At 29.9% G+C, this 13,441-nt stretch overlaps 1 protein-coding gene across 1 annotated transcript; it reads right to left on the reverse strand.

Moving 5' to 3' along the window:
- Window positions 1-1,643: 1,643 nt before the first annotated feature.
- Window positions 1,644-3,080, reverse strand: LOC125210514 (protein WUSCHEL-like). The gene is made up of 3 exons (XM_048110059.2): window positions 2,722-3,080; window positions 2,588-2,652; window positions 1,644-2,062 (listed from the first exon to the last, which is right to left on the reverse strand). Exons 1-3 carry the CDS (start codon window positions 3,077-3,079, stop codon window positions 1,778-1,780), a joined length of 708 nt encoding a protein of 235 aa, XP_047966016.1. The 5' UTR covers window position 3,080; the 3' UTR covers window positions 1,644-1,777.
- Between the last annotated feature and the right edge of the window lie 10,361 nt (window positions 3,081-13,441).

A 13,441-nucleotide genomic window follows, 5' to 3' on the forward strand; every position in this document is an offset into this window, starting at 1 on the left:
TATACATATTCAGCACAATACCTTTGAGGTAGCCCATAGTTGTCAAATTTTGTCATTTTTGTGAAGTTCATCACACAGAGCTCGACCCAATTTTTACCGCTGAATAAAAACCACAATTACTGTAATCATCAACTATTTATTTAGAATATTGATGTATTTACAGAAATAATTTACTGCAAATTTTTCCAAGCCTTAACGATGAAGTTTGAGAGTTGCGCCAAATTCGTGTATGTCGCAAAATAGAAGTCACCTGCACTAAAACTACAATATTTAAGAGAAATGATGTTTAGTAGGCTAAGCGGAGAAAGTATAACACGCAAGAGAATAATATTGAGAGAATAAAATAAAGTAATTAAAGAAATAAAAAGTTTTGATTTTTATCAAAAAAAAAATGCATTATTTTATCTGGGATGACCCAAAATAGAAAGTGACTCACTTATAGTGTAACAGAGAGAATAATTATTATTGCGCGCACAACTGATACCGGACTAAATGTAGCTAGTTAGTGAGAACTTCGCTTTATATGCGCGTTTGGTTTAGTAATAGATGGCTACTGATCGACGACCAAAAATCTCAGGTTTAATTTAGATTTAATTCTATATATTAATTAATTATTAAAAGAAAAAAACTCATTCACACTGTCATGGAAAATTAATTAACATTAAAATATCAAGAACTTAATAAATACTGTATTTATTAGTAGATTTTAACATAATTTATGACATTAAACTTTTTTTTTTGAATGCTTAAATATATTTTCAAAAACATTGAGCTTTATAGAAATTTGAATCAACTCGTCGTTATCTCAAGGGGAATGTACGAAATGATGCCATTTAGTACTCCGTATGATCTAAGTAGTAAACAAAATTTGATCAACATTTATTATATACTCCTTTTATAAGAGAATCAGATGAATCTTCGATATCGAATGATTTTTCAAACTAAGCAAAAGTACATATCATTTTTAATAAAGGCTAAAAGAATTGGATTATAAACTATACTTGCAAGGAAAGTCCTACACTTTTTAAAGGAATTAAGAACCTCATTGTAGTATATATATATATAGTTGAGTGAAATTCTTCTTCAATTTTCAAACGAACAAGTTGAAAATGTTAGCATTTAATTGCTTTGAAAAATTTCTGAATTTGGATCATTATAGATAGCTAACTGTCATTGGCCCTTTTTCTTCACACTACTACAACTAGTTTGGTAAATAGTTGTGGGGATTGCTTGTAAGAACAGTAAATTAAATACTCCTTAACATATATACCACTATGTCAACATCAATAATTTAATGTTACAATAAATAATTATAGGTTCTTTTTTCCAAATTAATTCCAGTACTCTGAGTGATACTAGGCCTCCACCAGTTCTTATTATGCACTCCATAGTTGAATATTTTAAAATATGAGTTCAAATCAATCAATATTAAATAGAGCTTCCAATTCAAAATAACCAACATTAGTCACCATTGCAATATAATGTTGCAAATTATCATTAATCCGTAATCAAATCATATGGAAAGGCACACACACTATGTGTCCATATGTTATAAATCAAGCCAATTTGGGTATCACCACCACAATACTAAGCTTAATTTAATTACACTAGCTAGATCAACCCATAATTATAAATATAGATTCATTAAAAGTCCCTAATTTAGAAAGGGTAAGTAAGTCACCATCATCATCAATTCATCATATGATAGAGATTAATAGTACTAATGAATTTGTACAACTATTTCATTGTAGTAGCCCTAGTTAGATATATTGACGCCTTAGTGACGGAATCCGGCGGCGTAGGGGTTGAGGCTGAGCTCCAACGAACCGGCGGCGATGGCATCTTCGCCGCGGTGGTGCCAGTCTTGCTTGGCGTCGCCGTGCATTGGGAAGAGGGGGAGGGTCTCGATCTCCGAGGCCTCCTCCTCCGTGGTTTGAAGTAGGGTTTGGTCGTTGATGCTTCTTGACATTTCAAGAAAAGGGTAGGGCGAAGGATAGGGATCAACCCCAAACCATGCCAAATTCTGCCCTCCCACATTTGCATTTGGTGTTATGGAGCATTCCTGCATCATTACAAGCAAAAATATGACTCTTTTATAATGAATTCCATCAATAAATTACTAATTAATTAAGCTTGACTCATAAGCTAATTAGGTCTTGCCCCTATTTCTCCCACCCCTCAACTTCTTGAAGGTGAAATTATTGAAAAATAAATTTGAACCAGAAGATCAAAGTTTTGAAAAATGAAAATGAGCCAAGAAAACTCTCTCTCTCTCTAAATTTTCCTAAAGATTAATTTTGGATAATGAAAATGAACCAAGAAAACTCTCTCTCTCCCCAAATTTTTCATAAAGATTAAATTTTGGATAATGAAAATGAACCAAGAAAACTTAATAAAGGGCCTCTCTCTCTCTCTTAATCTTCATAAAGATCAAATTTTGAAAAATGAAAATGAACCAAGAAAACTTAATTAAGGGCTTCTCCTTCTCTCTCTCTCTCTTACATTGGAAAAGGCTGAACATTCGATTTTGTGTACCAATCACAGAATCAAACAAAAAAAGAGAATCTGTAGTAGAATTTGTACTCACTCTAAAGCTATTCTCCATGGCCACAGATCCATAGCCATTGAGCAAGCCAGCAGCAGAGGAAGACCCTAAAAAAAAGCAAACATGTTTATTGAATTAAGGGAAAAGGGTGGAAGAAAAAGGTGATGGAATTTTACCAGGGTTGATATTGTTAGGGAAGTTGGAGTAAATGGGAAGATGATGATGATGATCGGAGGTGAAGCGCTTCTTCTGACGCTCGCGGGCCTTGTGATTCTGGAACCAGTAAAAGACGTTTTTGCCCTCGATCTTGCCGTACTGCCTCAGCTTGGCGGAGATTCGCTGAATCTGCTCGGCTGTGGGAGACCTGACCCCGCTGTTGTAATAAAGATCCTTCAAGATTCTGATCTGGTCGCTTGTCGGTGTCCACCTCGTACTGCTCTGTCTGCACACGAAGCTCGTCGTTTTACCGCCTCCACCTTGCTCTTCATTTCCTCCATTTCCTCCATTTCCACCTACCTGCTGCTGCTGTTCCATAGTGAGAGAGAGAGAGAAGGGGCTAATGCTAATGATGAGAGAGAGAGAGGGTTATTAGTTGAATGAGGGAAGAGGGAAAAGGGAATTATAAAGAGGAGAGAGAGAGAGAGATGACAGGAGGGCACATGAAGGAAGGATTTGAGATTTGAGAGAGAGAAAGAGGATATCAGAGAGATATCTGAGAGAGAAGGACTGAAGTTGACAGAGCAAAGGCTAACAAAAAGGAAGGGACAAAAAGAGACTAGAAAGGAGCAATTCAGACACAATTGCTTGGATCAAAAGCCATCATATCCATCATCAAGATTTTCTTCTCTCATTATCCTTCCCTCTTCCCTTTCCACAATTGCTTGGATCATTTTACTACTACAGGACTTTGCTTAAAATTAAACCCCTAATACTCCTAGTAATTAAGTACTAGCACACTCACTTCACCCTAAATCAAACTCTAGCCCATTCTTTTTTAATGAAGATGACCCTAAATCAAACCCTAATTTTGTAGTATGAAATTAAAAGGAGTGGGTTTTAGTAATTAAACCAACCCTTGTTTAGTAGAAAAGGGATTGGATTTCTAAAATCCCCATATTTAGAAGAAAAAGATTGATTTTTGTCCCAATAATTTGTGTTATGGAAGAATATTAGTATGATTTTAATGTTTGAAGGATGATTATTCTTTTAATGGTGATATGCAGTGATAGAGCCAACTTAGTTACTAGTGTACAGATCTTTCGATATATGTTCTAGTGTACTTTAATAAAGGGACTACTATCTACTATCCTATAAATGGATTTGCTTTTTAACTGCAAAAATTAATTTTTTTCTTTCTTGAATATTTATAGAAAAAGTTGTGACAGAGAAATTAATTAGTGTGTGACTGAGACATTGATGAATAAGTGCTGAAATTTGACCATAGTATGACTGACCACAAAGCATTCGCTTTCTTAACTCGGAATTCATTTTTTCGTTTATTGTGCTCAAATGATTTATATGTGCAATGAAATAGTTATGGTCTTAATAGACATATATCATCATAGTAGAATATTAGACATCGTTACTATTAGTTGTTTCCATATATTTCTATTCGCGTTGGAAGTTTGAAATGATGTTTCTAATAATTGTCGACCAATCTAGTACTCCCTCTCTCCTAATGTTATATATATTTTGGAAAATATTTTAGAGAAATAATGTCTCCAAGCCATAACGCTATAATAGGGTTAAAATAGTTATTTTATATTTTTATTTAAATTTATGTTTTGTATGTTTTCTATGTTACCCTTTACATTAATTGTGCATATTAATTAGATCTATTTAAGGATATAGCTTAAACTTTGGAGTTATGTACGGGAATAATTTGCTTTCATGAGATCCACATTATTTATGATCAACATTTTTAATTTTGTTTCTTTTTTATAATATCATTGTATTTATATATTTATTGTATATTTAGTTTACGAATAATTCAATGATGTACTACCATCATTTAGAAAACAAATAATGGTGATCAAACTAATCTTCATAAATTTTAGTTTAAATAAATTAATAATTTAATAAAAAATACAGTTCTTAGTTTTCTCTAGTTTTACACTATTTGTACCATTTACGAAAAAATTTGATTCTTCTGTCAAGTTTTATATACCATAAACATTTTTAATTTCTTATTAATTGATAAATCAGGGTAATTCAAATTTATATTGAGCTATTCATACAAATTTAATTTATTTATAAAAACAATAACTTTTATGTGTTATGACTAAAATTATTATCTACTATAAGAAACTAAACTTTTATTTATATACATTCGTAATTTTTATTTTTAAAAATAATTATTTTATTCAAAATAGTTTATTCTGAATAACAGTAATTTTAAATTACAAAAATAACATTTTAGCAAGAAAAATATTTTTTATGCTCAAGATCAATGAATTTTTTTATTACAATAAAATTTTATACATGAAACTAATAATCTTTATTGAAAAAAATAGTAGTAATTTTTTTTCACATAAAATTTTTGTTACAAGAATTGTATTATTTTTATTAGTTTGAACGAATAACCTTTTTTTTATTTATTAAAACACCAACTTTATTCACAATAAAAGAAAGTTTTTAGCAAAAATGTAACTTTCGTTGACATCTTTTATTCACAAAATTAATATTACTATACTAACTTTTTATTCATTAGACCAAAATTATTTATCCATAAGAATAATAACCATTATTTACAAAATAATAAATTTTATTTAGGAGTAACATTTATTCGCAAAAACCTTAACTTTTATTCACTAGTATAATAAATTTTACTCATAAGAATAATAACTTTTATTTATTGGAGCAATAATTTTATTTTACTAGAACTATAAGCTTTTATTTGTTACAATAATGCTTTTATTGATAATATTAATTAAAATGGATATTTTTCAAAATTATAATAACTCTTGTAAAATAGCAAAATTAAATAACTTTATCCAAAAAAAAAAAAATAGCTCTTGGCTGCAACTAAACTATATTAGAGTAATAAATTTTATATATTAAATACTATGACTTTTTTCATAATAAATGTAAATTTTATCCCCAAAAATAATACTCCAAGTTCGATGATGATGTCCGGTTGAGTAAGTAACAAGCTCCCGATCTATTCAAAAGATTAAAAGGGTTGAGTCATCACATGTTTAATACAAAACCATTATCGATCCTTTAAAAAAACAATAAATTTTATTGATTACAATAATAATTTTTTATTGAAAATAATAATAACATTTCTTATAAATAACAATATATTTTATTTATTAAGATAAAAAATTTTATTAATAAAACTTTTATTAGTTAAAATAATATTAATAACTTTTATTCACAAGATTTATAAATCTTCTTAATAAACTAGTAAATTTTATTTATAAGAACAATCATTTTTAATTTTATATTTTTTCAAATCACATAAGTATTAATTCATAAAATTAAATAGTACTATGTACTACAAATACTCTAATTATTACTACAAATACTCTAATTAAGTCTTTAAGTACTTTAATTAAAATCATGAATACAATAAATATGTGCATAATAATCATGCTTTAATTTAACTATCATAACTAAGATATATCTTTCCAAAATACCTATAAGGATATATTAGTCAACATTTAAAATAAATGTATGGCAAAGTGACATAGGGGCATTATGGCATGGAGACATTATGTCTCTAAATCACTACTCATATATATTTTAGTTTATTCCATAAAAAAATTTCATATTTTTTTCTTAATTCTCTTCACATTAATATATACTAATATATTTTCTTTTTCATTTAACACACAACACAATATTATTTAAAATCTCGTACTAACACTCAAGTGTAACATCTACCTTGGGACAAAGAAAGTATCTATTATCTAGACACAATTGTCGAAGTGCCTATTGTCCCCTAACTCGTTATTCTAGATTTCAGCTTCCTCGTGCAGATGCTCCAACCCAATGGGGCTTTTCGTCATTTTTATTTGGACCGAAAATCGAATCACTCTTATATGTTCTGTCATATGTTGGAACGCATATTCAGGTCATATCTCTCACTCTCAATCTAAACTTAAGGTTTTCCTTTTGTCTCATTTTTCTCTGTGATCTCTCATCTTCTTTGATCTTTGAATAAATTTTCTTGTTAGTCATCATAGTCCGTGTGAGCGGTAGTAACCTCCAACTGTCATTCATCGTGTGTATCGACTGTGGTTTAAACTCATTATACCTTAATAAGTCAAATGAGACGAACTTTTCGTGTGAGTTATGAGGGATTCTTTGTGCTAGTGTGTTTTATGTGTGAGGGTTGTGAGGTCGAGTGAGTGGGCAACGGTTCGTGACCAGATCTAGGGTTTGCAGTTGATGTTGGTCTTCTCTTGGGATTTTGGCTAAAAGTGTGCATTGTGTGTGGCAAGTGTTTGTGTGGTTCGATATAGATCTATATCAATCATGGGGTGTGTTATATTGTTAATTCTGCTAATTCACCAACGCAGTGTATTAAAAATGTTAACACGATGATATTAAAATGTCAACACAGTATTATATTGTGTTGATGGATCAACAGAGTTAGCAACTTAAGGAAGTTAGCAATTGAGTATACTTTTATCATTCATTGTATTTCTTGAATTTTAGTAATCCATTATTTTATTTTTATTTTTATTTTTATTTTAATCGGTTTGTTAGTTGTGAAACCTTGTGGATCTAAATATCTAATCCTTATAATGTTGTAAAACATGTGTGCGCGCACATTGAGTTTGGAAAAAAAATAATTATATCTAATATCCAAACTAAGACCAAATTATAGCCCTTATATTATACTGCCACGTGGTAACTTTTTAAGATTTATTTTATGCAGTTGGTGTTAATTAGAGAATTAATTTTTGATAGTTATGGAATAATCTACAGTGATAGAGATACATTGTTATCATGTTGTTGATGTGATGTATTATTGCCGCTTATTTTGAATATTTAATGTCACGTGCTATTTTTAATGATTGATAATTTTAAAATATAGCAAAAAATTTAAAATTTTATATTCTTGCAATTTAAATTATTTTTATATACCATATATCTAATAATCGGGTCATCTTTCATTGCTTATAGCATCATAATCCAAAATTAAGACCAAACCTATATCTTTAGATTTTTAAAATGAGTGGATGAGATTGAACCTTACGAATTTCAATAAATAGTAGACAAAATATCAACAAAGGGGTAATATCGTCATTATGTTATCATATGATAATTTTCGTGAATGTTTTTTTATATCAACATAGTGTATTACAAATATCAACAATATGACATAAGAATATCAACACTAATACAAGAAAATATCAACACATATTTATTAAAATTTTTACATGGTTTTATTGAGATTTTATATGCATTATATTGAAATTTGTTGATGTATTTGTTGATAAAAATCTGGTTATCAACATTTACGAAAACTAAAATAAAAAATATCAAATTTCATTATACGAACGTCGTCGGAACATATGCAATTGAGATCTCGTTGGAATCCTTATAAAATTATCTTTAATTTGATATATTTTTTGCGAAAAAATTATTTAAATCGAGAGAGTTACGTAAATTTAAAGTTTTAAGATGATTTTAATGAGTGAGAATTGTCATTAATACCCTTTAATTTTATTTATTAATTTTTTTAATTCAAAATATAATCTATGTGACGTTATTTCAACCACTAGATCTTCTAATCTAATGGCTAAGATTAATTTGAAATTGCTAATTAGTTAGCCATTGATTAATCCCCTCTAACAATTTTATTAGAATTATAATGAAATCAAAATTAGAGTATATATTTGTACGAAAGAAATTTGTAAGGAAAAATATTAGCACTAGATGGGAATGAAACTACAGAACACCAAGGAAAGTAGCATAACAAGTGTATTAGTTGAAACCTTGTGATGGTCGATTATAATAGTTTCGTCAACGATAAAACAGAAAAGACATACTCCATATAATATAAGAATAAGAAGCTGATGGTAAGTATTCCCCATTCCCTTAAAATAGTTTCTCTTTTACTTTTTTTTTTGTTATTATCCGTCTACCTAAATTAGTTTATTGAAAGTTTTCCATAACACATTATACTGTTAATCACGCTAAGTCTCATTATTCATTTATACTATTTTAACTATATTTTTTTTAAAACGTGAAACCTAGATAGAATACGGAGAATGAGCTAATTCTGTAAAGATTAAAGTCGTGGACTAAAAGGTCGTGTCCAAAATTTTCTTATTTACTAGAACAAATAAGTGAGAATTTGGCTTAAATGAGAAGACGGTCGAAAGGGAGTCGCAAAACATAGCCTAGAGCCGAAGACCATTAATGGGGTATTTTTGCTGATCTTTTTGTTTCTATTTCTCGTTACCTCTTCGGATTCTTGATGATCTGCGTTGTTGAAGGTCTTGCTGAGTTGGCCTTTTCATGCTTGTTGTGTTTGTTTGGCTTTTGTTTTTTTCTTGTTTACGTGTGGATATGATTTCTATTTTAGCAGGTGTCTTAGTTGCTTTGGCTATATTTTTTGTTTCACCTTGTTTTGGCTTGGAGTTTAGTGTGTTTCTATACCGAAATGGTTAGAGCATTTTTTATATATCGAAAAAAACTAAGAAGTAATTTTTTAGGCAAGGCTGCAGCCTTGGATTCAGATTTAAACATTATTTTGTGTTAACATGAACGCTTGCATTAATTAGACTTATAAGTGATTTGCACTGAACTTATGTCACTACATTAATATTAGTATACACTTTATTATAAATGGTTCATATGTTTTAAACATTCAGTTCTATATGATAGATGGATAAATTATTTGTTTTTGTATTTAAAAGAATGTGATGATTCAATTAATAAAGAAGTGGTTTATTATAACCAATAAAAAGTGATTTATTCATTAAAATGATAATTTCACCTATTTATATAGTTGCTAGTTAAATCATAATTTTGCATTCTTTTTTATTCAATGCCATAACTTCTGAAAATAATAATTAAAATGAAAAATTTTCAGTGTTTGCAACTGTCCCATAAAGAATTTTGAATGTGAGCTCACATATATATAAAATATAATGTCTTAATGAGATGACACTTATTACTCTATAGATGATATGACTAACTAAGTATCATGAATGTACAAAACAATGTCATTTTAGTATAAGAAATTGAAAACAAAATGAAAAAAGTAAACCTCAACCTATGGCCATGGTTTCGTCTCCAACTTTTGACGACATCGCATTGATCCCTACCAAGCAATGGATTGACCAAAATTCCACCCACACTCTCAACTACCAACAAAATCTACACCCCAAAATTAACCTCAAGAGATCGTTTATTCCACAAGAAAACAAAGAATTTGTGACCAATTCAATTTTTTCCTAAAAAAAATGAAGAATTAGCCCTACTCTTTGCTTGTGACGCCACCTTAGATGCAGCCCTAGAGTGTGATTAGGGTGGAACCCTAGAGCCACTTGTGTTGCGGGCTAGAATGCTTCCTTGGAGGGGACGCGGAATGATCAGTTATAGAACGACAAAATTGAAAGAAGGAGAAACAAAAGAAGATTCCTTATTTGAATGAAACGACATCGTATTGAATATTATCAAACGATGTCTTTTAATTTACGAGACATTTTGTTCATATCGAAATTTTCGGTGCACCTCCGTACCTGCAATTTTTTCAACACGTGGGACAATTATGGAACATTGAAATTTTTTATTTTTTAATTTAAAATATTACTATGAAACTAAGCATAAGTTATTACAAAGTTATAATTTAAAGGACGATAGCTACTTTATAGTATTATACAATGATATTGGTATAGGAGCTTATGTGTAAAATATACTCCCTCCGTCCCATTAAAAATGGAACGTTTTTTTTTTTTTTGGATTGTCCCATTAAAAATAAAACCTTTTCTAAATTAGAAACAACTCTATCTCTACTTTTCATCTCTCTTAGTTTACTCTCTCTCCATTAACTCACAAAACAAAACTATATTCGATTCCCAAATATTTCATATTTAATGGGAGAGTGTATTACTTGTAATAATAGGGGTGCTAATGGAATAAATGAAAACTTGGAGGATGGATGGCAAGGAAATTGATGACATATATTGTTGTTATGATTTTATGTAAAAACGAAGCACGCGCCCCCAGTAATAAATGTCACACCACTACAATACCTATATTCCTCTATTATTTACTCTCTAAATATGCACACACTGTCACCTGCTCATTAGTGTAAATTTTGAGAACAGCAGTTACACTTATATGGTAATTAAAATTAAAATTAAAATTAAAATTAAAATTAAAATTAAAATTAAATCAAATACATATGGATAATAGAATGATTGTGCAGTATAAGTGATTTTATTGATAGAGTCATAGAGATTCTATTCAACTCTCGGAATCTTACAATATAAACGCAACTTTATGTTTCGAGTTTAACTAAAAAACATTCCAAACTATTATGGCACAACTCCCAAGGGGATTCTTGAGTAATCTAATAATCATGATTGAACATGTGGATAGATAAATAGGGTTTTTTTGTAAATATTGTGAAGATGGTAGGAGGATTTCTTTTTACTTAATTGTCTTTTCAGTGTGAAAGGGAGATGGGAGGAAAAAAGAAGAGAATTTTAATTAGAAGTAGAGTGTAATTTATACTTGCAACAAATCGGTACAAACTTATTGATGGCATTCATTGATGAAGCAGATTGCCAAAGTGGGTTAAAAATTATTCCTTAGTCCCTCCTTGAATTCATCCTGCTTTCTCTCTCCTTCATTGAAGGGGTGGTTCAACTTTTGAGGTTGCTTCCCTATTTTCTTTGATTTAGACACTCATAAATCCCCAACCCCTGTCATTTACTTCCCGTGTCTTGTCTGTGTGAATAAAAGTCTCGTTTTTCTATTTCAGTTTATCTGTAAATAGAAGTCTCGATTTATTTTTACTATAAAGGTTGTATCCACAATTCATTAATTCATTTATTCACATTTTATTTAAAACTAATATATATAACCAAGACTCATATTCTACTAACAGTTTCTTATTTACTTTTTCTAATATTTCTTACGACATGCATTAAAAAGAAATGAGACTTTTATTCGTGAACGACGAGGGAAGTACGATGCATTTACAAAATCAATATTTCATCAATCTCTAAAATGTAAAAAATGGATGTGGTGATGGTGATTTGTGAGTGTAATAAGCCATCAAGTAGCTGCTTGATTTGGCAGTCCTATAGAAATCCTGAATAGCCTACCTCATGAGATTATGCCTCCCTACCTACATTCTATTTTCCAATAACTCTTTCCCTATGTGTAATCATTTCTTCTATTCCCATATCTCCAAAGATCTCTCTCATCTCTCTCTCACACAAATTCTTGGTTGCTATTGCTTTTCATGAAATTAATTCCACGAATGCGACACACCACACCATAAAGAGCAAACTCTAACATTACTCGACTGCATGAATATGAACAAATATAACAAGTAGTCACACTAATAGCATTAACTTTGTACTGTATATATTACTGGTCCTACCTATCTCAAAAGTTGAAACCTACTACTAATAATACTAAGAATAACAATTCTCTTCCCATTAATTTGGCTTTAATGTGATAACTAAATTATAAACGTCTCCATGTCCAAAACTTACTAACCACGTTATCAAAATAGATAAACCAGCTACATTTCAATGATAAATTGATGAATTTTATTTGAGATAAACAAATGGGTCACTTCTTTGTAGACAAGTCAGAAGCACTTATTTGTCAATATGAGATGAGGATTAGTGTTCTGGAATGATAATTGGACTTCCACATTGGCAATAAAGAAACTCATCAATGATTTGGGCTTGCTCTGATACCATGATAGAAATAGATTACTCATCCTTTAAAAGAGCTTATAATAGAGAGGATATCCCGTCATTTATCAAGGAGTCAGATCACCAATTTGCCAAGTCGGGATTTAAATAATATTGCATTCGTTCCTTAAAAATAGACCACATTTGTCATTTTAGATTGTCTCTTAAAAATAGATCAATTCTATTTAATGAAACTTTTTTTTCTCTCTAACAGGGTGAATCTTATTCTCCACTGATAATACTTCAATGATTTTTTTTATCTATCATTTTCTTACTTTATCAATTGTGCATTAAAACTCGTGCCGTTTTAAATATTATTTATTTTTTAGGGACGGAGGGAGTAGTATATTGGGAAATCACAGCCGTTTCTTTTCATATCTAGTTAATGTTTTTGCCACTTTCTTGATCATCTAATCTCTTCTCATCCTGTATTGCGTGTAATTGTGATGAAAAGGGTCCCTCTTACATCACAAATGTGGATAAGAAATGATACAGTGGTTCTTGTGCTTGAAAATTTCCATTCTAACTTTTTTTTTTTTGAATGATTTTCTTTTAGAGATGAGAGAACTTAATTCGCTCCCATCAATTACTTCAATGTTTTATTTTCCACATATGACAGTTTGCACAAGACCATGTACTCACAAAAACACAGACATTGTCTCCAAAAAGAAGAAAAAAACAGATAGCATTAATTTGATGGTTTAATTTTTTTTTTATAAGAACATTAGCAAATTTGGTCGATAAATTAGTAATTTAATATATATTGGAGAATTTGAATGCAGAGTTCATAAAACAAGATACAGATAAGATAATAAAGTAGAAGAGAGAAAAAAAATGATAAGAAAATTCAACAAATAGAAATAAGACAATTTTGATAGACGGGTCAAAATATAAAAAAAAATGAGATTACTTTTTTCATGAATAGAGGAACAATAATTAGCATGTTTAGTGCAGTATCATACATTGATGCATAACATCCATAGCCAACAAACAC

Source organism: Salvia hispanica, chromosome 3, assembly GCF_029641045.1.
Source record: "Salvia hispanica isolate PSC_SH4W2 chromosome 3, Shi_PSC_v1, whole genome shotgun sequence".
In the NCBI taxonomy this organism is placed as follows: Eukaryota; Viridiplantae; Streptophyta; class Magnoliopsida; order Lamiales; family Lamiaceae; genus Salvia; species Salvia hispanica.

Coding starts and splice junctions, on each gene's coding strand:
- LOC125210514 (XM_048110059.2), bottom strand. CDS start 3,079: ATGGAACAGCAGCAGCAGGTAGGTGGAAATGGAGGAAATGGAGGAAAT. Junction 2,653..2,721: donor CCCTAACAATATCAACCCTG/GTAAAATTCCAT, acceptor GCTTTTTTTTAG/GGTCTTCCTCTGCTGCTGGC. Junction 2,063..2,587: donor CCATGGAGAATAGCTTTAGA/GTGAGTACAAAT, acceptor GTAATGATGCAG/GAATGCTCCATAACACCAAA.